The 27,329-nt window shown below is 37.2% G+C and overlaps 1 protein-coding gene across 1 annotated transcript in view; it reads left to right on the forward strand.

Annotated features, from left to right (window-relative positions):
* Positions 1–21,282, forward strand: part of Lrrk2 (leucine rich repeat kinase 2) — a 139,552-nt gene extending 118,270 nt beyond the window's left edge. Inside the window, exons 42-51 of the mRNA XM_036207870.1 lie at positions 1–171; positions 1,429–1,529; positions 8,693–8,887; positions 10,096–10,289; positions 10,838–10,910; positions 11,975–12,159; positions 16,201–16,353; positions 17,858–18,060; positions 19,848–19,919; positions 20,741–21,282. Of these exons, the coding sequence (XP_036063763.1) occupies positions 1–171; positions 1,429–1,529; positions 8,693–8,887; positions 10,096–10,289; positions 10,838–10,910; positions 11,975–12,159; positions 16,201–16,353; positions 17,858–18,060; positions 19,848–19,919; positions 20,741–20,862 (1,469 nt within the window). The 3' untranslated portion in view covers positions 20,863–21,282. The remainder of the gene's footprint in view (positions 172–1,428; positions 1,530–8,692; positions 8,888–10,095; positions 10,290–10,837; positions 10,911–11,974; positions 12,160–16,200; positions 16,354–17,857; positions 18,061–19,847; positions 19,920–20,740) is intronic.
* The last annotated feature ends 6,047 nt before the right edge of the window (positions 21,283–27,329 follow it).

Consider the following 27,329-nt stretch of genomic DNA (forward strand, 5'->3'; position numbering starts at 1 on the left):
GGTTTCGGGCACCTGAAGTTGCCAGAGGAAATGTCATTTATAACCAACAGGCTGATGTTTATTCGTTCGGCTTACTGCTTCATGACATTTGGACAACTGGGGGTAGAATCATAGAGGGCTTAAAGTTTCCAAATGAGTTTGATGAATTAGCACTACAAGGGAAGTTGCCAGGTGCGTTCTATTTTTTCTACAGGGAAGATTTCTCCTTACCGCCAGTGTTGTTGTTCACAGTTTGATGACTTTCACTGAATGCATAGATATTCTTAAATTTTGTGACATGATAATAAAAATCACACAAAAAAGCTAGCTCTTTTAGGCTTACTGAAATGCAAAGTGAGTATCGGTACATTTGGTGTTATATTGGGAGGACCTGGGAAAGGAAAATCACCATTGGAATAAGGCTTGTGAGTTGTAGTTCTGAAAAACAGTTGTGAAATGCATGGTAGCCTTGGTTGTTGTTCTCATTTGCTTGGAGCAAAATTATTCATATTCATGAAGAAATTTTTAATTATTTATGAATTTTGCTATACATATTAAGGAAAATTGGTGAATGAGTATTTAATGAGAGAAGGCTCATTTTGAATGGCTCCAAGAAATTCCATGACCTGTTATCTATTTTTGAATCTTACTTCATCTCCTACTACAGGATTATGAGCTATTTCTAATACTTCCTTCTCCTCCAAGATGTACTTCAAAGTGTACACTCAGAGCTGCTATGGGCACTACAGCATTGACTACCCTTTCGGGCCCTTAAACTTCTCTGGGAAAAGGAAATTTATTATTGTCGAACCAAACTCAGATGCTGTTTGACCATCTGTCTTATCTTACCTGTTACCTTCCCGGTGCAAATGCCCTGGTCTCTGTTCTGCATATACCTGAAGAATGGCATCCCTAGAGGCAAAATTAAATGCACACAAACCAACTATGAAGACTTGAGCTCTAAATGTTTGCTTACTTTGAGTGTTAAAATATTTTCATAGAAGACATTCATTATATGAGTAAAAGTGTTTTCAAAGTCTACTTATGTACAAATATCAAATGAAAATGTCTTTATTTCACTTATATTAATTCATTTGTATCTCTTTATACCATTAAAAAGTCAAGACATCTTTTATTTGTTTTGGGGTGGTGGTGGTGAGACAATCTCTTGTAGCCCTGGCTGATCTTCATCTTCCCATGTAGCTGAGGCTAGCATGGACTTTTAGAGCATCCTTCTTCTACCTCCTAACTGGTGGAATTACAAGCATGAAACTCTCTTTTGTGACAGCTCTGTAAAGGTTATGTTAACAAAACCAACCAACCATGTCATAGTAAATATAGAATTATGGAAGTCCGAGTTCCCATTGCATTGTTTGAACTTATAAGTGTTGAAAATAAGCATGTAACTTTTGATATATTTAGTGTGCCTGAATAATCTTTATATTTCAGATCCAGTTAAAGAATATGGCTGTGCCCCATGGCCTATGGTTGAGAAGTTAATTGAAAAGTGCTTGAAAGAAAATCCTCAAGAAAGGCCCACTTCTGCCCAGGTACACTCATGTTAAAAATTTTACTATTTTGTGTTGAACATCATATACTTGTGTATACTTATATACTTATGCACATAATTTTCAAATATATACTCAATCATATAAATTAACATGTATATACATAAGTTAAAATAGTTACAGTGTTATATATGATTATATATGTATACTATATAATACTAATTATAAAAATATAATTCCTATAATCTCTTCCATCTGGGCACACACTCTAACCTCAACATTCCAGTATCTATCATCATTGCTGATATGAACAGATACACATATCCATGTTTGTGTATGTAGCCATTATTGCTGATATGTACAGTTATACATATGTGTCTCTGTGTATATATATTCTTTCATGAAATGTCTTTTTATTGTTGTACCCTTTTTTTCTATTCAATTATCTGCCTACAGATTGCATGGGAGAAAGACATTTTCATCTATATTATTCTTTCTTGGATATCTAGAGTAAATTTTTCTTTTTGATTTTATGTGGCTTGCTTTATTGTTTCTCTTAAGGTGTCTTCATGAACACAATGTCTCCATTTAATAAGGATATATTTAGCATCTTCTTGTAATGTTTGTTTCTTTTCAAGTCACATATTAAAGGATTCTTTCCCTCAAAGTTACAAAAATATTTACTTATAAGTTTCTAAAACTGAAGTTTTAGCTCAGACCCATCTCCTAGGGACTTGGCTTCTTGGTGAAGAACCAGGCTTTTCCTAGATCTTCCTAGCATCCCCTCTCAGCCTTTCCTTTTAGTTTATTTCCAGTCCTTTGAGTTCCCACTGACCCACAGAACCTCTATCAGGGACCCAAAGCTGCTACACTAGGCTGGGACTCAGGTAGGGTGCCCTCCTCCTCCTCCTCATCATCATCCATTTTGATTTCTCCAGACTTACCCTTAGTTCTGCTGTAGCTTGCCTGAGGGGCTCCTACTCAATCCCCATGCTCCACAGACTTGACTTTTAGTACCAGGGTCCCCTTAGTTCTCCACCAACTGCCTTGCTCAGCCATTATTTATAGCCCATCACCTTTCTTTTGGGACTCCTTATAGACCTACAGACCAGCCCTCTTCCATGGAGCTCAAACCCAGAATACTTGGCTGGAGCTTATGCACCCAACAGCTACCAGAGTACATTACGGCTCAGACTGGGCAACAGCAACCAAAGAATGCAACACCCACCCAACAAAGATATCTACAGCAAGAAATATCTCAAACATCCTAACTCCAGATGTCTAGATCCCAACACACACACACACACACACACACACACACACACACACACACACACATACACACACATACACACACACACACACACACACACACACACACACACACACACACAAAGCAAATATGAACAATAAAACAATATGCCTCCTCCACAGGCCAGCAACTCTATTGTGTCAGGTCCCGAGAAAAGCAGTTATGAATATGTTCAAAGACCTTAGATATGAGTAAATATCTCAGTAAACACTATGAAAATACAAACAGTTGAAAGTTAGATTTCAACAACAAAAAAACCCTACAGATATCCTACAATCTCATGGAAACTGAATAATGCTCAACTGAATCACCAATGGGTTAAGGAAGAAATAAAGAAAGAAATTGAAGACTTCCTAGAGATCAATGAAAATGAATACACCACATACCCAAACTTATGGGACATTACAAACAGTTGAATAAGACAATAAAAAATTCAAGAAATGAACATAGAATTTAACGAAGAAAATAGAATTGTTAAAGAAAATCCAAACTAAAATAAAACTAGCAATGTAAAACTGAGGATGTCAAATAAAAGCCTCAGAATTAAGCCTTATCAATGGATTAAAAGAAACTATTAAATTTTAAAAAATCCAGGTGCAAAACATTTGGGAAATCTGGGATAATATGAAAATATCAAAGCTATGAATTATAGGGATAAAGGAAGGAAAATAAATCCAGGTAAAAGACACAGAATATATTTTTAACAAAATCATATAAGACAATTTCACCAACCTAAAGAGGTACAAGAAGCAAACAGAACACTAAAAAGACAAGACTGGAAAAGAAACTTCCCATAACACATAATAATCGAAAATTAATATATAGAAGAAAGAAAAGATAGTAAAAGTGTCAAAGGATAAAAACAAATTAAGTCAAACTGATTGGAATGTCACCTAACTTCTCAATGGAGACTCTGAAAGTTAAAAGGACTTGAACAAGCATTCTACAAACTTTAAGAGAACACAGATGCCAACTCAGGCTACTATACCCAGCAAAACTATCAATCACAATTGACAGAGAAAGAAAAATAATTTATATTAAAAACAAATTTAAGCAACCCAGCTTTACAGAAAGCACTACAAAGAAAAAATCAGCCTCAAGAGAAGATTAACTACACCCAAGATGATACAATGAATGAATAATCCCAGAACAGTTAGTCAAAAGAGGCAGGAGGCGTCCATACCACCAGGACAACATCATGAGGATTAATAAAAACTGTTGTCAACTAACTCTCAATATTAATAGTCTCAATTGTCTCAATTAAAAAAACTCACAGACTAACAGATTGGATTAGAAAATCGGATCCATCTTAATGGGTCTGCTTACAGATCTAACATAATGACACATTTGAAGTATCTAGAAATACAGGAAGAAATTATGTCTAAAAGGAGTAGACATGAAGAAATAATCACTCAAGGCTGAAATCAATGAACTAGAAACAAACAAAATGATACAAAGAATCAATTGAGCATTGGTTCTTTGAGAAAATGAACAAGATTGACCAATATTTTGCCAAATTAACCAAAAGATGGAGGTAAGAATCAAATTAATAAAATTAGATATAAAGAGGGAGACATTACAAAACATTGTGGAAATTCAGAGAATCCTAAGGACATACTTTAAAAATCTGTACTCCACAAAACTGGAAAATTTAAAAGAAATGTATGTATTTCTTGATATTTATGACCTACCAACAATTTAAACAGACTCATAACCACTAGTGAAATAGAAGTAGCATTTCAAAATCTCTGAAACAAAAAATTGTCCAGGATCGTATAGATTCCATGCAAGATTCTACTAGATCTTCAAAAAAGAACAAACACCAATGCTAATACTATCTAAATTATTCCATAAAACAGAAGAGGATTCAGACAGGAAAGGAAGAAGTCCAAGTATCCTTATTTGCATATGATACAATGCCATACATAAAAGTCCCTAAAAACTCCAGTGGTAAACATCTATAGCCAATGAAGTGGCAGAGTATAAAATTAGTACACAGAATCAGAAGCTTTCCTCCATACAAATGACAGACTGAGAAAGAGATCAAGGAAACCTTTCACAACAGCATAAAAAAAATACCTTGAGATAACGCTAACCAAACATGTTAAATATTTGTATAATTAAAAACTTAAAGATACTAAAGACAGAAATTGAAGAGGACACCAGAAAATGGAAATATCTCCCATGCTTATGGATTGGTGGGATTAATATTGTGAAAATGGCCGTCCCATCAAAAGCAACCTAGAGATTCAGTCCAACTTCCATCAAAATTCCAAAGAAATTTTTCATTGAAACTGAAAAAATATTCTTCAACCTCATAGAGAACGAGAAACCCCCAGTTAGCTAAAAACATCCAGAATATTAAAACAAAACAATACCCCTTGAAGTATTACCATTTAGGTTTCAAGTTGTATTGCAGAGATACAGTAATAAAAACTGCCATAAAAGCAGACACATTGCTCATAGAATTGGAGTGAAGATCCATACTTAAAATACTATACATCTACAGACACCTGATTTTTGACAATGAAACAAAAAAATATACACTGGAAAAAACAAAACATCATCTTCAACAAATGGTGTTGATCAAGCTGATGATTGCACATAGAAGAAGGAAAAGAGGTTAATATTATTACCCTGTACAAACTTCAACTGCAACTGGATCAAGAATGTCAGCATAAGGTCAGATACACTGACTTGATAGAAGAGAAAATGGGAAGTAGGCTTGAATTCATTGGCACATAAAAAGTCTCTTCAAACAGGACATCAGTAGCACAGGCATTAATACCAACAATCAAGAAATGGGGCCTTATGAAGATAAAACTTCTGTATACATAAGGACACCATTATTTAGTCAAAGAAGCTGCCTACAGAATGGGAACAAACCTTACCAATTATATGTCTGATAGAGAATTTGTATCTAGAATATATAAAAATATAAAAAATTGAATATCAAGAAACAACTCAATTAAAAGTTGTGATATAGACTGAACATAGAGTTTTCAAAAGATGAAACAAAAGTGGCTTAAGGGCTGGAGAGATAGCTCAGAGGTTAAGAGCACTGACTGCTTTTCCAGAGGTCCTGAGTTCAATTCCCAGCAACCGTATTGTGGCTCACAACCATCTGTAATGAGATCTGTCACCCTCTTGTGTATACATAATAAATAAATAAAGCTTTTTTAAAAAAAGTGGCTTTTAAACATTTAAAAAATTTTCAATATTCTTAGCCATTAAGAAAATAAAAATTGAAATTACTTTGAGATTTCATGTTACCCCAGTCAGAATGGCCATGATCAATAAAATAAACTGCAGTTCATGCTGGAAAGGTGGTGTGGAAAGAGGACTTTTTATTCATTGTTGGTGAGACTGCAAATTGTTAGAGCCACTATGGAAGTCAGTGTGGAGGTTCATCCAAAAGCTACAAATAGAAGTACATGAGGTCCAACTATACTGTTCTTTGGGATATATCAAAGGACTATACACCTTACTATAGAGATACTTTTTCAACCATGTTCAATGTTGCTCTATTCATAATAGCCAAAAATTAATAACAGACTAGATGTCTATCAACTTATGAATCAACAATGACAATGTGGTACATTTACCCAAAGGGATATTATTCAGCTGTCAAGAAAAATGAAATTTGCAGATAAATGAATGGAACTAGAAATATCCATCCTGAGTTGGGTAATCCAAACACAAAAGACAACTATTATGTATTTTCTTTTATATGTGGGTATTAGCTTTTACTCTTGAGATATGTGTGTTTCAAACTGAGGTTATATAGTTGGTAAGGGAGCAAATGGGCAGAGGGGATTGTTCAAGGAAGGGGAAAGAGAATATAGTATTCTGGTGAGGCAAGCAGGAAACTAGAATAGGAAGAGAAAATGGCAGGGAGGATGGGAAGACAGGGTAAAGGAGGGAATAGGAAGGGTCCACTAACAGTAAAGGGCTTTGGCAAAGCCTTTTGGAAACCTACTACTGTAGAAATGTCCTAAAATATATACATATATGAAAGGAATTTTAGTGCAGTTACTGTACAATACCTCAACTAGACATAATATACCACCAAATAAAACCTCCAGTACCAGGAATTGGTTATAGCTTCTTGAAGCATTGGCCTAAAGACTTCCATAGACCCCCCTCTAACAACATCGGCTATTTCAAAGGCTATTGGTTGCTCTCCATAACCTGATGGTAAGGCTCTGTTACAAAGACACAACTTACATCTTCAAACATAGAGAAATTGCATTTGTGCCCAAATAAAATCTTCATCTATATTGATTGATTAGAGTTCACAGTACTGGAATGTGTGGTGATATTGTGTCCCCCAATATATTGTGCACCCTAATAAACTTATCTGGGATCAGAGAACAGAGCAGCCACTAGATAGACATAGAGACCAGAAAATGGTGGCACACACACCTTTAATCCTATCACTTGGGAGGCAGATATTCATCTGGATTTCTGTGAGTTCAAGGCTACACTGGAAACAGCCAGGCATGGTGACACACACCTTTAATCCCTGGAAGTGATGGCAGGAAGCAGAAAGGTATATAATGTGTGAGGACCAGGAACTAGAGCCTTTTAAGCTTTGAGGCTTTTAGCAGCAGTTCAGCTGAGATCCATTTGGGTGAAGACTCAGAAGCTTTCAGTCTGAAAATTTGTGGAAACAGGGTCCATGAGGAGTTGGTGAGGTGAGGTTGGCTGTGGCTTGTTTTGCTTCTCTGATCTTTCAGAATTCACCCCAATCCCTGGCTCCTGAGTTTTTTTTTTTTTTATTAATAAGACCATTTAAGATTGGTGTTATAGAAATGTACTTTGAGAACTAGTGGAAGAAGACAGTAATCATCAATTTTACCCAGCTACAAATCCTGTGACCTACATCAGAGACCTGACTGCAAACATACTGTTGCAATACCAATACTATGGGAGTGACCAATCTCTTTCTGGTTGGATGTAAAGCCCATTCTATGATAGGGAATTTATTTCTGATCCTTCTAAAATTGTCAAGAACCTGAGACTAGATAGATCCTGGTCTTATGGGAAAACCTACTACTATTATTCTGCTAAAGGAGCTCACCAATACAATGACTCTTAATGACATCTTGCTATACTCATGGATCTAGCCTCATCAGAGAAGTGTCTTTTTGCAATAGATGATAACTGACACCTAGTTCCACAACTGGACAATGTACAGACGGAGAAAGGCTTTGAAGTACCCTCCCCTTCAGGCTCAGGTATCTATGTAGAAAAAGGGGCAGAAAGATTTTAAGAGCCAGAAGTGATGGGTGTGTCTTCAGACATAACGGGACATAATAAAAATACTTTATTTTTTTTTGGTCAGGACCGTCAGCCAGCAAATAATGACAGGTAGACTTGTTATTAATTATGAAAGCTTGGCCTTAGCTTAGGTTTTTTCCTAACTAGCTCTTAAAACTTAATCTGTTTCTACTAATCTACATTCTGCCACACATCTTAGTTATTTCTCTTTTGTACAGTATGTCTGACTTATTCTGTGTCTTGCTGGAATCCCCACCTCTCTTCCTCCCATAGTTCTCTCTCTCCCCCAAATCCTAATTATTCTCTCTTGCCTAGTTATTGGCCATTTAGCTCTTTATTAAACCAATCAGAAGGCACCTTAGGAAGAGCTGCACCTTTACAGTATAAACAAATATTCTACAACACAGGACTGATGTACACAAGAACTCATACTGACCATGACAGTATTCATGTGATTTTATCTATAATTTGGGCTATTGTACATAATGATCTAGATTAGTTTAGCCAAAGCCACAGGTTTGGTTTTGATACAGCTGTAGGATACATTGGATCCTTGAGGAAGAAGTGTTAACTTGATGGATGCTTTTTTGACATTTTTAAACTTTCTTAGGTCTTTGACATTTTGAATTCGGCTGAATTAATTTGTCTCATGCGACACATTTTGATACCCGAGAACATTGTTGTTGAATGTATGGTTGCTACAATTCCCAATAGCAAGAGTGCAACTCTCTGGTTGGGCTGTGGGAACACCGAGAAAGGACAGCTCTCCTTCTTTGACTTAAACACGGAAAGATACAGCTTTGAGGTAAATATGAATTCTCTTTAAATTAGAAATCTTTCAAAATAACTTAAAGCATATATCAGTGAAGAATTCATTTTGGAAGAAATCAAATAATAGCCAATGTGACAGTGTTTCAATTAACTTTCCTACAGAGCAAGTGAGTGTCTGTGGAATCAGGTTTTTTTTTTTTTAACAAATACATAATTATATATATATATATATATATATATATATATATATATATATCATACATACTACACACACACACACAAATATATTTGTCATGTCAGTATCTCTGGAAACAGAGCCAGAAACAGCCATCTTGTTAGTATGAATTAAAAAGTGACAAGCTTGGCAGAAAATAAAGGAAGGTGAAACAGAATAAATAGCTCAGAATAAAAGATGTGGTTCCTGAGGAAGCAGAACCTGGGTCTCTTCTCTCAAGGCCTCTGGAGTGTGACCAGCACTGTGGAGTCTCCACATATAAAAGGCCAGACATTCAAGTGTTCACATACAGGTGCCAGGCTATCATCAGGGATCAGGTTGTCATCAGGTGCCCTTACACCAAGGCCAGGTGTTCATTGAGTGTCTATACAAAGGGCCTGGTGGCTTTTGGTTGTCTGTCCACACAATAGGTGTCACATCATCATTAAGGGCTACATACTAGGGGTTAGAAAGACATCATGTATCAGATATAGGGGTAAATGCTGAAATATCAGAGAAGTAAAGGAGCAGCCACTAGAGACTGCTTACCTTCACTGAATCTTCAGGTTAATGGGCAGAGCTCCTGTCTCCTGCCTTATATTCTTTTCTTCACCCAGCCATATCACTTCCTGCCTCCACCTTCCTAGTACTGGGATTAAAGTCATGTGCCTCCCAAGTACTGGGATCAAAGGCAAGAGATCCCAAGTGCTGGGATTAAAGACATGAGCCTCCACTGCCTGGCTCTGTTTCTGTTTAGACTGGATCAATTTTGTGTAGCCCAGGGTGACCTTGACCTCCTGATCTTCTTCTTCTTCTTCCCATGTGCTGGGATTAAAGGAGTATACCACCACTGCCTGGCTTATATGTTTAACTAGTGGCTAGCTCTGCCCTCTGATCTTCAGGAAAGCTTTACTTGTTGGAGAACAAGCAACATATCACCATATATTGATAACATGATATTTTTATTCTATATAAGATCTGCTAACTTAAGATCATGTCGCCTAGGTTTTTCTTTCTTTTCTTAACAGGAAGTTACTGATAGTAGAATACTGTGCTTGGCTTTGGTGCATCTTCCTGATGAGAAAGAGAGCTGGATTGTGTGTGGCACACAATCTGGGGATCTCCTGGTCATCAATGCTGAAGATGAGACGAAGAGACACACCCTTGAAAAGATGACTGACTCTGTTACTTGTTTGTATTGCAATTCCTTTGCCAAGCAGAGGTAGGGTTGGTTGTCAATTAATTGAAGGAAATTATATTCATTTCAGGTGATATCAGAGTAGGAGAAAAATATCAGACTGTGTTTCACTGAGACACAGGTGGGAGAGCTTTAGGCAGAGGAATGGGTGATAGTTGTAGAAAATATTGATGGATACCATGGGCGGTGGTGGCAGGGCACTCTTAGCATGAATTCACCCTCTGCTTTTGCTAATGTTCCTGACTAAAGGTGGGTCCCTACTCTCTCCCAGAGACTGGTAAATGGTCTTTGTTGTTGATTGCATGTTAAAAGGATGGCTCCTAGTCATTGGGAAAGGCTTTCTGCTGTTGAGAAATGGACACAAGGCAGGGTAGGGACTTCCGCTTCCAAAGAAGCTGAGATGGACTGTGGATTGCAAGGATCACACAAGCAGTGAGTGCTTCAAGGAGGGGAAGCTGAAGGGGTGGCCAGAAGGGTCCCTGTCTCAGGTTTAGTCAACATGGGAGAATTTGAAAGCCAGATTACTCAAAACAATGTTATTTTGTAACATTTTCGACATTTTTTCCTTTCAGCAAGCAAAGTAATTTTCTTTTGGTGGGAACTGCTGATGGTAATTTAATGATATTTGAAGATAAGACTATTAAGGTAAATGCTGAATGCACTTTACATAAAAGTGTATTTTTTTTAAAGGCTTGGTTTTACGTATCTCTCCCCCTATGTAATTATCAGATCCCTGACAACAAGCATCATACATTCCACCTGTTATCTATTTATTGCTCTGTGAATTTTAGCCTATAATAGATCCTTGAAAAGGAAAACTTGCTGCTGGAGTAAATAACTTCCATGAATGAACTGAAGGCAACAAGAAGTGAAATCTTTTTTGAAATGATAGAAATGGAGATAATTCAATGTGTACAAATGAAGTAGAACTCTCTTATAAAAGCATTCTAGGAAAAAAACCAGACACTGAAGTCTGCCATGCTGGGTAGCAGCTGGAGGCATAGCTCAGTAGAGAACACAATGAACATTCAGGAAGCCTTGGATTCGTTTCCCCAGCCTGACTCGCCACCCTTCCTGTTCTCTCCTTCCTCCTCCCACATGAAAAACATCTGACATGCCATTGATGTGCTCTTCAGCACTCAAGATGTTCTTGAGACTCACTTAGTCATTACAGACTCTATTCATTTGGCAATTCATCATGTTCCATCTACTCAATCAGCTCCCTTCCAACTCTTGACACTTAATTTTTAAGTATCTAAAGCAGTGATTCTCAACCTGTGGGTCACGACCCACTTGGGGTCCTATATTAGATTTCCTGAATATCAGATATTTATATTATGATTTGTAACAGTAACAAAAATAAAGTTATAAAATAGCATTGAAATAATTTTGTGGTTGGGGGTCACCATATCCTGAGGAACTGTATCAAAGGGTCACAACATTATTAAGACCACTGATCTAAAGAAAAAGGGAAGTAGATCTGGTGAGCAGGCTGTTTCCTGAACAATCTTTGCACAGGGAAGAGGTTGGTCATGAGGATTACAACTTGAATGGCAGCTTAACTGAACCCTGTCTTGGTAGAAACTTGGAAAAGTGCGTCTAGTCTCAATTCCTATTTTAATATCATTGATCATTTAAATGGAAAGCACTTGTGTGAAGTGAAAAATTGCCCAGCACCACGTCATGCACTTCATCTGCTCTCTCTACAGTGTAAAGGAGCTTCCCCCTTGAAGACAATACACATCGGTGATGTCAGTACCCCCCTGATGTGCTTGAGTGTGTCCACGAATTCATCTGAAAGACATATCACATGGGGAGGATGTGGCACAAAAATCTTCTCCTTTTCCAATGATTTCACCATTCAGAAACTCATTGAGACAAGAACCAGCCAACTGTAAGTTATTTTTATTTTATATAACCAATTTATCATTTATCCACATTTTTTCTTTAGAATCATATTAAAAATCATAGACCACATTGATACTAAATATTGTTTGAAATGCCATATTTGCATATTATAAGATGAAACATTCTTAATAGAAAATTTAACAAATTCTAGCTATTGTAGTAGCATTAAAATATTAGTTAATTATTGCTAAATTTAGAAATTTGCAATTAGGAGGCAATCAATAACTATTTAACTAAAGCTGTGGGTTTTATACACAATTATTTTAATTATTAATTATAGAAAATTTAATTATTAATTATTAGATTTTTAAGGATAATAATTTCTAGGTTTAATAATTGGTTATCAAAATTATGACCAAGTTAGTGACATCAGTTTCAAACAAGAATAAAAATATATAAGCCTTGAACTAGTATATTGTTCAAATTTTTAAATTTTGATGCTTTTTAATCTGTTCTTTGATAATTTTATACATGAATAAAGTACATTCTGGTTACTGTCACCCCATGCTTTTAAATCTCCCTCTCACTCTATTATTTCCCTATCAAATATTCATCTATCTATCATCTATCTATCTATCTATCTATCTATCTATCTATCATCTATCTGTCTGTCTATCTGTCTGTCTGTCTATCTATCTATCTTTCTATCTATCTTTCCACTGAGTTTAACCAGGGTCATTTGTGTGACCATGGGGTTCTGAGAATAAGTGATGGTTGAGTTCTCAGGGCTAAACAAGGCATTTACACCTCAGGGGTCATAGTTAAAGATGGAGTAGAAAGGATGTAAAGGCTGGAAGGTAGGCAGAAGGACTATGAAATGCTGGTCTCTGAGCAAGACCAAGTCCATCAACAGTTCACCCTGGATTGGTGGAGGGGGTGGTAGCCCATAGGACCCTTCTCTTATTCACTAACTATGGGTTACTGCTGGGTTCTTTAGGACATCAGTCATTGTCTACAACTGAGTACCCCTGAGTTATCCAGCAGGATCCAGTGAATAATTTCCGTTTTAAATTGGATTTTAACCAAATCTATTTTTTCTTTTTGTTTTCCTCAGTAACAGGCAGGGTGGGATGAAGGCAAAACTCAAAACTGCAAGTCAAGTATTGGCTCTGCATTGTATTGGTTTTATTAACTCGGACAATAACCTATTATTACCCATTTCACTTTTACTTGAATATTGTCCAATTCTTCATCCCAAAGGCATATTTAGAAGGTTAAATAAATTTAGTATTAGGATATTAATGTAATGTTTAGTACCTAACAGCTCTCAAATACATTAACTGATTGTGATAACTCCAGCTCTTGGTCACCAATCTCGCCTTCAGATGGTTTGCTAGAGTTTTGTGTGTCTGTGTGGATTTTCAGTATTGAAGCTAGGGCTAACTCTTGACTGCCTTGTCCTTTGCTCTCATAATGACTTGGCTTTCCCAGTTGTTCTACAAACCCTTGAACTCCTCTGCTGCTACCATGGCCCAGGATATCTATGGTCCTGTTAACAGTAACAGGTTTCTATGCAGTTCTCAGTTTCTGGCCAGAGTTGGTTCTCCAGTCTGTCTCCACATTGAAACCAGAACCCTTGAGAATGGAAGCCAGATTCTCCCACTGAAAAGTATTCAGAGGCTTCCTGTTATGCCCTATTGATGATATGGTTTAGCTCGGCTCTCTAGATTCCCAGTTTACAGCTGTCTGTGCACTGTGGTTAAACTGGAATGACCTCCATTCTTGAAGACAACATTCCCTTCTCATCCCTAGACTTTCCCTATGTTTGATTTCCATCTGCATCCCTGCTGAGCTCTTGCTCTGCTGCTTCAGTCCAAATGCCGCTCTTGTGTGACTGTCCTGCTGCTGTGCGTGTAAGTTAGCTGCTTTCTGGTTGTGCTCTCACTGCTCCTGGCATTTTTTATCTTCACAGCAGCTACCCTGTTGCTTTTAATATCTTAATCCTATTGTTCACGACGATTCTACATGATCTCTTCTGCAGCTAAGTCAATCTTGTGCCCATGCTATGCTTTGTATCTATGAAATCAGGACAACTAAGAGGATTCTAGCTTCTGTTTCAATGCTTTATTTTGTAAAGCTATCCAATCATTCTAAAATATAATCCACATCAAGATGTACTATAGTACATTACAAGGCAATACACACGAGGGCTATTTTTGCTATATTTACAGATGTGTTTACCAACTTGTATAAGAATTTTGATAGCCTCCTTTTTCTTTAATTTTTACTTTTATACAACCGTACAACCCTTAAATATTTTAGAAGCAGAGATATCCAACTATTTATAGAGCATTTGATGCCATCATGGGTATGTATTAGTACCTGGAAAACACCCATGAAGATTAAGCCTCACTCAGGGCTTCATTTTCCCAGAGAGATGAAGAATCACCATTATGAGCACAGAGAAAGAGCTTACTTGTTCTAAAAGAGTATTCATTGCTGCTCTGGCCTTTTCCTACCACACATAGGTGAGTGGATAGCCTCTTCATCAGGACCTTTTAGTTAGTGCTGCCTTCACTAAGTGGGAGGCATATTTAGTAATGAAAACTGTCTGCTTTTAGAGCCTATGGGACTTGTTTTGTGTTTTGAGACTGCAACATGCCAATCATGTGGCCTGAGGTAAATTATTTACCATCTGCAAGACTTTGTTGTATTTCTAGGCATTGGGATTTATCCATTTTTATAAATTTATTTTTATTTATTATGCTATTAAAGAACATGGGGCCTTGTGAATGCTAGGCAATGTCTCTGTCACTAAATTACATCTGTAGGTCTGTACATTTATGGTTAAGGGTCAAACAAGACACCATGCAAAACAGTTTTATAATTCTAAAACCCTGTGTAAATGTTCCTACTCATGGAACTATTTTATTAGATACAGCAAACACCATGGCAAAACCACTGGAAACAATGGTTCTGGCACAAGAGGATATTTTCATCTTTTTTAAAGAATGGGGGAACATGGAGGGAGAAAACCTTGCCTATTGTAAGAAATGTTGACGGTTGTTAAACATTTTTTTCATATAGTCTTCCCTAGCTGATTGCAAATTTGAAGTTTTTCACTTTTTTTTCTGGCTGTCCCCTTCACACTGATAGTTCATTCTTTGTTGATTCATCCTTCTGACTGCTCACTTAACAAATTGTCTGGCACAGCAAAGATACTGGGCTGTGTATGACAATGCTCTGCTGAGCTATGGGCAGATAGGAAGATGTGGTGTTTGTTTTTAGGAAGTTATATTGACAGTCTAGTGTAAGAGACACATTAATAAGTAAGACTTCAATCAGGACTACAGGATAACAGCTATACCAGTGTAGGGAAAGGGACCAGCTGGCCAATGCTTTCCTAGAGCTCAGGGAAGAATTCCAGAGAAGCTGACATTTTGATAAAATCTCAAAAATGAGCCTGGAACTTCCATGAAGATGGAGCCTACAGTCTCTAATATATTTGTGAGCTACATATGGTACCAATGTCTAAAGTTAGAAGAGAAATGTTTGAAAATGCGTACTATTTTCAAAGAGGATAAATAACACATTTCTGAATCTTAAAGCTCTAGAAATACTGTACTCACTTGAATCTATATGGAAAATTTTTCTTCATATGTGATTGACTTACATTTATAAATCTAGGAGTTTCTTTCATGTTTGGAGACATTCATTACCACTATAATTTATTTCCACATCATTTTTAATTCTAGGTAAAATTGACTAATTTTTAATTTTCCAAACACTCATGACAACAAAGATTGTGCTGAAATATCTAAAACTTACTGATACTATATTTCTTTTAGTATTTAAGAGATAGTATAAAATTCCATGTGGAATCAGATAGATCTGAATTTCAAAATCAAAGCAGAAATGAACATGAGTTGTAGCCTTTATTCTACAATTGTGTACAGCCAGTATCAGTTAACCAAAGAGCAAAGTTATTCAAAATGGTTGAGATGACATGTGATAACTAAAATAATGCAGCTTGTTTGATTTTGAAAATAGTGTTAACTTTATATTTTTTAACCCTTTTTACCCCTAGGTTTTCTTATGCAGCTTTCAGTGATTCTAACATCATAGCAGTGGCAGTGGACACAGTTCTCTATATAGCCAAGAAAAACAGCCCTGTGGTAGAAGTGTGGGACAAGAAAACAGAAAAGCTCTGTGAATTAATAGACTGTGTGCACTTTTTAAAGTAAGTGCATTGGTTACTTTGCCTCTGTTTTTGTAAGTCAGAGTGAAGAGAAAGGGACTGTGGCTTCTTTTTCTTCAATCCAGTCCTCAAAGAGAATTTTTCAAAAAAGAAAATATGAGAGAGAGTTGTTAATTCCTTGTTAGCATGTCCTTCAGTAGTCATTACACTTAATTTTGGGAAAGCAAGGGGCAGGGATTGAACACTATTATCTCTTCATGAAATTATACAGAATAACCTCTAATGGAAAGATAGGCTGTGGTCAGGACATAATATATGAGGAAAGAATAAATGAAAGTAAAAGAAAAAATTAAATGTGAAGATACCACATTCAGTGCTGCCTAGAGATCAATGACACAGCATCCAATAGTATGTCTTATAATTAAATTACAGGTGCAAGGATACTGCACTATATAGAAAGAAAGCCACAAAGTGAGAGAGGACATGGAGGGAAGGACTTAACAGGAGGAACGGGATACAGACTGAGAGCATGCAAGTGGGCAGTCTGGGGCCAAACACCAGTGTAGAGAAGCAGCCAGTGCCCAACCCATGTCCACTCCCTTCACTCGGCTTTATTCTCATCTGACTTATGAATTTTTGTACTCTGGAGAATCTGAGAATGACATATCACATCCCCAAACAAGACATCACAGCTCACCTACATGAGTCACTTTCAAAGCTTTCCCTCTGGACTTTGAGGGCATAAGTTCAGAGGGGTGACAGTTCTGCCTGGTAGAATCCATTAGTTATTGAAGGGAAAAAGTCACTGATTATATATATTTATATATTTATATTTTCAAGTCTTTTAATACAAGTGATTTTTTTTTGTAATTTTTGGAATTCATGGAGAGCATTGAAACTAACTCCTTTATATTACTACTGGGAAAATTCATTATATTTTCACTGGAGTATATGTTTATAAAAAATGAATATTCATATCATTCATTTAAGGATTTCTTAAAATTGAAAGATTTTCATAATGGTTCTCATCTTTAGAACTTATGCTTTGAGTAGAGAAATGTGCTTCCAGGCATTCTGTGTTAAATAATTTAGCTCTGCACACTTTAATGATATTCAAATCATGCAGCCAGCCCTCCATTTTCTCAGGTTTTGCTTCCAACATGAAACCTTGATGCTTGCATGTTTACTGAATGTGTACGTGCGGGCTCCATCCCTGTCATTATTCCATAAACAACACAGCATAATAGTTATTCACACAGCATTTACATTATGTAGGTTTGATGAGTCACTTACTGATGATTTAAAGTGTGAGGGAGTATGCATGTAAGTTTCATGGAAATGCTGTGGGGTTTTAAATAAAGAAATTGGAATCCCTGTGATTTTGGCCACTAAAACTGGGTCCTGGAACCTGTGTCCAGAATTCTAAGAAATGGCTTCATTGCCATCTTCATGGTTTAAAATGTTAGCACGCTGTGCATGTGTAGGCAAATCTACTAAATCTCTTAAGTGCTAGTAAAACTGAATAAATACATTCTGTATGATTTAGGGAGATGATGGTAAACAAGGAATCGAAACACAAGCTATGCTACTCTGGAAGGGTGAAAGCTCTCTGCCTGCAGAAGAACACAGCTCTCTGGATAGGAACTGGAGGAGGCCACATTTTACTCCTGGATCTTTCCACTCGACGAGTTATACGCACCATTCACAACTTCTGTGATTCTGTGAGAGCCCTGGCCGTGGCACAGTTAGGCAAGTTTCTTTCCTTTAGATTATGTCCATATCATTCATGATAATAAATATGCCATTAAAAAAATAAAATCATCTCTTCAGTGAGACTTTCTGGTGCCATTTGTAGTGCTTTAGAGGGTCACACAATGAAGGCAGACTGGGGCCAATCTCTGAATAGGGCCAGTTAACACTGGAGGGGCTGGATGCTTTCAGACTCATCAGAGGGGTTGGTAACTTCAGATGAGCTATCTTAGGCTCTTAGGAGCTTTTTTCTTTATATCTAAGGCAGAACTAAAAGTGTACACTGTGTATATTTCACTTTCATCAAATAAGTCAAACAAATGTTTGTTTAGAGCTTAGTTTAAGTTTTCCACCCATGTTAGCCTCCTGCTTGGGTTTTATTCTTTAAATAAATTTATATTCTAAGAGCAATGCACAGTGAGCTCCACAGTCCACATGTTTTGATAATGTTAAAGTTTCATCCAAGCTTTTGTTTATATTCTTGTGAATAATTTTATTGAGAAAACAAATAATTGCCCCTCGTAGGCAAACCCAATGATAAAGTATTATAGTAGGCTTCAGTTCTCCAAGAGCGGAGTTGTAGGGACTTTAGGAAATGGAAATTGAAGCACTTGTCCTATGGGGAATAAATTTGGTACCAATAGGAGTTTCCCCTGCTCCTTGTGAACTTTTCATCAGAGCTACATACACAAGGCAAAATGAGGTGTGTTTTGGGGATTGTTAACTGTCATATATGTGTCGAACAACTGGGGGTAATCTTAGGGACCTGTATCTACCAACTGTGTTAAATTCTCAATTTTGGTTTGTATGTACTTTTGGGATCTAAGTGGTAGGTTTATTGCTGAATTTATAGTCAGTGCAGTGGATCATGGTTTGATCTTAAAGTCAAGCTGAGTTGACAATAAACATGAAAGCATCAGGGTTTCATGCTGGAAGCAAAACCTGAGTTGACACTGCCAACTAGTGCTTCTGCTACCTGTCTGTATCCATGATGGAACTTTCCCTCTTTTGGTTCTTCCTGACTCAGGAGGGGTGCAGTCTCTCTCAGGACTGGTCCTGTCTAAGGCATTTGCTCACGTGGTTCCTTCTCTGTGTAATGAGCTACACTAGTCCATCATGGCTTGGCTTTTTGATGCAGTAGCTCATGTATTACACTTTAGAGATGCTGGGGATGATTTAAGCTGACTTCTTCCTTTTGAAAGCCATCACAGACGTAACATTGGACAGTTATTGTGTTTTTCTCCATCAATGACTGCATCTTTATTAGAGCATAAACTCCATGCAGGTTGGGTGGGTCTACGTGTTCTCATTCAGACTATATTCTTAGGACCCTTCCAAAAGCCTAGTGTATACGATACTTTTTGATGTATAACTGCCCCAAACTGAGCAGATGACTCAAGAGAGACATGTGAGTGTATAGGTTGTCGCCGTTTCCATTCACCTTGCTTTCCAGGTGCATGTTTGTGCCTCGATTTGGCTAATGCACTTTCCCAGGCCTTCTCTCATCAAATGTTGTAACTCTAGGGAAGAATTAGGTGTAAATATCAAACCTATAATGTAAGAAAAGGTAAACAGTTTTCTTCACATTCATATAATTATTGTAGGTTTTTTTTTTTTAATTGCTGATCTGTTAGAGAGGCTTTTATATAATTGATGTGTGTCCCAACAAATAGCAGTGTGAACTCAGGTCCAGTATATTTGTGTTTAAGATGTGGACAGCTGAAGTTTTTCAGTTGAATGTAATGTATTATATTAACAGAAAATTTCTGTGTTTTGTTTTGGTAAAGGAAGCCTTAAAAATGTCATGCTGGTTTTAGGGTACAAGCGGAAGAGTACAGATGATACCCAAGAGCAAAAAGGTAACATTAACATCATGCTCTGTGCTCAAAAGCTTGTGGTGTGAGGTGGCAGCACACTATGCATTGTAAGCTGATAGCTCCTGGAATACAGTCTACATCCAGCAATGTCTTCTTACTAGTTTTATTACCTTTATTTAGCTATTTGTGTGTCTATATACATGTGTATTTGTATGTTCATACGTGTGTCCCTGTATGTATTATGTATTTGGGTACATGCATGTTACATTGCATGCCTGAAGGTCAGAGGACAACATGAAGGAGTTGCCTCTATTCCTCCATCCTGTGGGTCCCAGAGTTCAGACTCAGATCTGCAGTCTCTACCCCAAATACCCTCAGCTGCTGAGCCATCTCATTGGCTCTCATCAGCAATTTCAATTTGAGCTTTAAAGTGCAAATAACTTAGACATTTTCAAAATTAACTTTTATCAACCTAAGAGTGTTAATTTTTTTTCTCAGAAGTGGTAGAGATAACAGCCAGTGTAAAGTGAGAATTCAATTGAGTTTAAATTAAGGGCAATGTTTTTCTTTACAAGTTACCTTCATAGCAATATCTCCATGTTGCCCAATATTGAACAATATTTTAAGTAACTGTGTTTCAGTAAGGGAAATGCTAGGTTATAAAATGCTCTTCTTGGAACTTAGGAGCTTCTTAATTAATATGTGATTAGTATTTCCAAGGGGAACTTGTTTTATAATAGCAATAACTTAGTACATTCTATAGAATATATATTTATACATTTGCTCAGAACAAATCAATATAAATTAATAAAAAATGTTTCATAGTGGATCTTGGAAATATAATTTCTTTTATTTCCTTACAGAGATACAGTCTTGCTTGTCTATTTGGGACATCAATCTTCCACATGAAGTGCAAAATTTAGAAAAACACATTGAAGTAAGAGCAGAATTGGCAGATAAGATGAGAAGAACGCCCGTGGAATAGGAAGACACCAGACATCCTTGCCAATGAATTGGAAAATGGTCCTCCTGTTTTTAAAGTATATTCTTAAAATGTTTACATTGAAAAATGCATAACTACCCTTTGAAAAGTTCATATGTATATGAAGGAATGTATATGTTTTATGTTTAATTTAATATATGTAAAATATTTATCAGCAAACATGTTTTAAAGAACTATTTAATTCAGTATTATATTTTCTACATGCTTTAACTAATTTAATGGGATGATCAACAGAAATCTACAAAGCATTTAATTTCAGTGTTTATACTAAAATTTATAAGGCAGTCATGTGTGTTTTGCTATGCATTATGAAGATAAAATCTATTTTAAACTGTTGCTTAAGATTTGGCTGTTGCTTCTTTACTATATGTGGATTCTGCAGAGTAAAATAAAAAAAAATATTTGGGCAGCTTTCCCTGTAATAAATTATTTTATATCTTGTTTTTAGGTACATTATGTAGTTAGAGTTTTCCTGCCTGGTCCATAGTCAGGCCAAATCTCTCTCACCCACCAGGCCCATAGACGCTCAGAACCAACCAAGTAAACAGACAGAAACTTACATTGTTTACAAACTGTATGGCCATGGCAGGCTTCTTGTTATCTACTTCTTCTATCTTAAATTAACCCATTTCTATTAATCTATACTTTGCCACCTGGCTCGTGGCTTACCATTACCTTACATCTTCCTTGTCATGGTCGAGGCTGGTAGAATCTCCACCCTAGCCTTTCACCTCCCAGAATTCTCTTCTCTCTTGTCCCGCCTATACTTCCTGCCTGGCCACTGGCCAATCAGAATTTCATTTACACAGAGCAATATCCACAGCAACATTATCATCATAATTTTAAATTGTCAGATTTTTCACTAATAAGGATTTTTGCTGGGACAGAATTATCGTGGGTGCCGATACAATCTTCACCTAACACAATTTCATCTAAAAGAGAATTCCATGAAAACTGTCAGGAATGTGCAACACAGTTTGTGAGGAAAGGCTTCATGTCTAAGACCTAAAAGGAAATGTCATGAAAACTGAGAAAAAGGAGACATGACGAAAACACATAGGCCTTGTGTCTGAGAATGACAGTCTCTCTTTTTCTACTCCATCTTTAAATGTGGATACCCTAAATTTATATTATTAGTGGAAATACAGTGCTTATTTCTTCATTTGGTATACTTCTGCCTTTTGTACTTATTTATTTATCATACATTTATATGTGTGATGGATGTATATGTGTGTGCCATACACACACATGGAGGTCAGGGGACCACTTGATAGATTTGACTGCCTCCTTCTGCTATATGGATGCCAGAGATTGGGCTTAGCCACAAATATCTTTAGCTGCTGAGGATCTTGCTGGCTCTGGCTCCTGGTGCTGTTTGTAATGGTAAGGCACACCTCCAGCTACCTGCTTTCTACTTCATTGCACAGCTTGACTGTGCTCTAATGCATTGACTTATTTTCCCTAAATTTATGACCATACTACACATGTTCTGTATCATATATACATACATAAACATATGTATATATGTATATATGTATATACATATATATATATATAATCTTACTTTCAGAATTACATAATTTCACACTTACTACCAAACCCGTGAAGATAATCATGTAGCTTATTCTTCAGTTTGTTGAAGGAATTTTAGCTCAGTTGAACAAAAATAACTGCTCACATAGTTATTTAAATTAAGACCCATTATGATTAGATGTCTTTCCACAGGGAGTATTATTGTATGTGTAAAGACACATTTCCTAGGAAAAACACTTGTAGTAAGGCCATAGACCATGGTTAAAATCCATCATTTCAAGCTACTCCCCATAATAATATTAACAGAATTGGCCAGAGTTTTAGGTATGAATACTTTAAAATTCTTTCCATTAAGGTTAATCAAGTTCTTAACCTGCAAAGAATTTCTACTCTTCATGGTGACATACTAACTTCATGATATCATTAACAACAGAAATTCAGTCATGATGAATTTATCCATGATGAGACTCAATCCAGTGATAATTTCTCTCATTGAGCAAAGGCCTTGTGTCCAAGAACTTTTTGGAAACTTTATGAACACTGTCTAAAAGGAGACGTGGTGTGAATATAGACAGAGCCCTCATGTCTGAGCCTGACAGTTTCTCTGTCTTTTTCTACTCCACCTGTAAATGTGGATACCCTAAGGTTTATATACTTAGTGAAAATATCATGCTCACCTCTTCATGTGATGTATTTTTCCTTGGTGTGTGCACTTTTTTAAACCAGGAAGCTGTAAAAATATGTAAAAGAACATGTAGAAACATACAGTCATGAAATAGTGCCACTTCTCACAGATAAGTCTCTGCCCATCTCACACAGAGCTTTGTGTTCATCCATGTGTGGGTAATAATACATGTAGGAAGGTGCAAACAGAGCTTTTTCTTGGGGATTTAGGAGCCACTTAAATTCAATTTTCAACAACACAAATAGTTGCTCAGATACTAAAACAAAGATAGTATTTTTCAAGGGACCAATGTAAACCTTAAAGAAAACTTCTTATCATTACCAAAACATTATAAAAAATTACCTAATAGGAAATGCTTTAGTTTTCATGTATATATTTTGAATTAAAAAAATGAAAACCATTCTCTCTGAAGCTAATTCTGGCCAACACTATACTGACTGTGTTTAAACTACTTTATAGCCAAAAATCTGGGAGTGGGAAGATAAGAGTGTTTGCCTTCCACCTGAAACCCAAAACTCACATAAAAATGCTGGGCATAGTGTCACATGCTTTTGATCCAAACACCACTGGTGGGAATGCAGATGGGTCTCTGGGGTTCACTCACTTCCCAGTCTACCCTACTCAGTGAGCTCCAGGCCAAGGAGCAATCCTGTCTCAAAAAAACAGAATGGTGCCTGAGGAACAAAACCTAAGATTGGCCTCTGGCCTTTACACACACACACACACACACACACACACACACACACACACACACAGCCAATTATTTTTCATGAGCAAAATTAAACATATCAATGTTCAATATAAGTAATAAGAAAGATGGTAAACTTCTCCACATTCAAAGTGAACATACAAATGGTCAGATATTAAAGAGAAAATTGGTACTTAGCTCCTTTACATAGCCATTACTTTGACATTGTAGAGAAAGAGACAGCTCCATATATATATATATATTTAACCTCACTAGCCTGAATTCTTCTAGGTTTTTAAGGACTTCAACTCAAGCCAAAGAAATGGGAGTACATGACTTCAATACTGAAAAGAACTTCAGGCATAGCTGCTATAATGATACAGAGCTTGGGAGTTTATTAATGACATTTTAATACAAGTTTAAGCATGCAGATGAGACAAGGAGCACTCAGAAGAAACAAGACACCTCCAAGTGGGGGTTTGCGCTTCCAAGAGGGAAGAGGGAAGAGTAAGATACAACCAAGTGTGAGTACTGCTCAAGGGACAGTAAGCAATTAATTTTTTTGTCTTAACATTCACCATCTTTACCCTTTCAGTGACTCCAAGTTACAGCCCAAGAATTGCTAAGAAACCTTTTCGTTTCTTCTACTTCTTCTTCTTCTTCTTCTTCTTCTTCTTCTTCTTCTTCTTCTTCTTCTTCTTCTTCTTCTTCTTCTTCTTCTTCTTCTCCTCCTCCTCCTCCTCCTCCTCCTCCTCCTCCTCCTCCTCCTCCCCTCCCCCTCCTCCTCCTCCCCCTCCTCCTCCTCCTCCCTCCCCCTCCTCCTCCTTCTCCTCCTCCTTCTTTCTTTTTGACAAGAAAGAGATGTGAAGAGCCCCAGAGATGCGGTGGAAGTAATTAAGATCTGATCGATTAAAACCAGAAGGGGTTTTAGTCCAGATCGTTTTCCTGGGAATGGGATTTCTAGTGAGATGCCTAGAAAACTACAGGATTTGGGCAGAGACAGGAGAATGACTTCAAGCAGTTATTAGTTGTGCTAGAATTCTTGTTCCACTACTAGCAAGGACTTGGTGATTGTCACTGAAAGATGTCTTTCCCTATAAACAAATGCTTTTCCTGGAGACAGAAAAAATACAATAACATTTGAAATTTTCCAACTCAGAATGAGTGGAAATCTTGTTCTCCATTGTTTTGTTTTCAATGGCCCTGCTATTGCTTCTGCAACAGCCTAAGACTTCACAGATGTCCCAATTGGTTCTTCTGATCTTTCAAGGCATTTGAGTGTGCTTACTCTTTGGCTTTGAAGCATAGGCAAGAGGTCTGGGAGTCAAGGGATTGCTGTGTGAACACAGAATCCCGAGCAGAGACAGGGACAATGGGAGCTGCCTAGTCTGTTGTTCTCTTGATATTCGATACTCAACTTTACCCAGGGAGACTCTGTCTGCCAAAGACTTGGCCTGAAGAGTATGGAGGAAGAAGGACTATCAGTGTGTGCCCACTGAGCTATAGCCTTGCTGCTGTGATAAACAGCTATGTCATGATACTTGAAACCTAAACTCTAAGAAGTATCCCATTTAAGTTACTTCAGTTGATTGTCATTGTATCTGTGCACTTTAACACCATAAAACAGTGTGGTTCCCATTTATAGATGAAAATAGAACAGTGTGATAAAATGGGTCATCAGGGAGGAAGCTATTAAAAAATCCAAGCTAGTTTTCAGGAAGTGACTCAAGGAATGAACAGACAATAGTTTCCACAGTGAGATTTCCCACTAGCAGATGGACTCATGTGCACCGCCTTTGAAGCATGTACCCTTTAAAAATGTACACTGCTAAATGCTGGCATTTGTGACAATTTTCCACCCTTGACAACTTGATTTTAATGTATGGGAAACCCTTGAGTAAAAATGCAAGATAGTTATAACTGTTGATACAGCATTTATATAAAGTCAATTATAAAGCTAATGAACTTCTTAGAAAGGATCTTAGGAATAATGGAGACATATTTAAATTCTAAGTTTATCTTCCATCTTGAGAAACATAAAAGGAACCTAGAGATTTATGTAATTACAAAAGATTTCCCCTATTTCTTTGCAAAATATACCCTGCAAATTAATTCAGATAATTTTCTATTATTATTTTTTAAACATACATAGTAGGAATTCAATATACTAAAATTACCATCAGGATTACTTTAAAAGTGAAGGAGAAAGAAAAAAGAAAGAAAAGGGAGAGAGGGGCAGGGTGGGGAGGCTACGGACTGGAAAGACCTTGCTCTTAGTCCTGGAGCCATTATTTATGAGTTCCATCAAATTGTAGTAAGTCACCCAAAGAGCTGGTTATGCTTCCCACTTACTGTGTAATGCCAAGGGTAGTGTGTTTGAAAGGAAGAGAGTAAGCTGAGATAGAAGCTAAGTGTTGAGGCCATCTCTTATACCAACTCTCTACTTAGCTTCTGACCTTTGCCTTTCAGTCTTTGTGTAACATATCAGGAACTGCATGAGGGTGTGGGCAAAATAACCAGCCAGAAGAGTAGCCTAAGGAAGTAATGACACTTGGTCTCCAGTTCCATGGACCTGAAACGTCTTCATAACTAGATATTAGGATCAGGGATGCAGCATCTGGTCACAAATTCTGACCTATGGGAAAATGCTTTCCATCACCCATCTTTGTGTATACTACCCCTAAATCAGTCTCCAACTGAGCACTTGACAAGAGTCCATTTTCTCAGTTAGTTTCCTTTAAAAGGAAAAGTCAAGTACCTTGCCTCAACTTCTATCTTGAGTTACTTAGCTTGTTATATGGTGACAGCTAGCTAGGCTTGGGGCTGGTTCCTAGCCATGCATGTAAAATGTGATTCATTTTCAGACATGTTTGTTGTGGGCTGGGCTGAACGAAGGATTTCTCACAGGCACTCATGTATGGAAAATGAACGTAGTTCCTTGATTAAAACCAAGAACATGCTTGGCAGAGCCAGTTATAGGTTGGGTTCTGTGTCTTGGAATGTTTTTCTGAGATCCTGCTGTATGGAAGGAACACAGGTCCTCCTCTAAACCAGGAATAGGCGTGGTAGAGACAGTAGTAGACTGGGGCCAGGGAGTTGGGGGAACTGTGGCTTGACTGAAACTTGGTATGGTGGATACCACCCACAGTCAAGTTTCACCTCAACTGTGATGGTCCTGGGTTCTATAAAAAGGTGGGGTGAACAAGCAATGGGAAGCAGGCCAATAATCAGCACACCTCCATGGCTTCTGCATCAGCTCCTGCCTCCAGGATCCTGCCCTGCTCAAGTTCCTGTCCTAACTTCCTTCCATGATGAACAGTGATGCTGAAGTATAAGCCAAATAAACCTTTTCCTCTCCAACTTGCTCTTTGGTCATGATTTTTCATTGCAGCCATGCCATAGAAAACCTAGCTAAGACAAAGGGGTGTACATATGTGTGCATGGGTGTGCTTACCTGTCCAGGTACATCTGTAGACCAGAGGATGGCATTGGGGTGTCTTCCTCAATTGATTCTCTGCCCTTTTTTTGAGATAAGACCTTTCA

This window comes from Onychomys torridus, chromosome 16, assembly GCF_903995425.1.
Source record: "Onychomys torridus chromosome 16, mOncTor1.1, whole genome shotgun sequence".
NCBI lineage: Eukaryota > Metazoa > Chordata > Mammalia > Rodentia > Cricetidae > Onychomys > Onychomys torridus.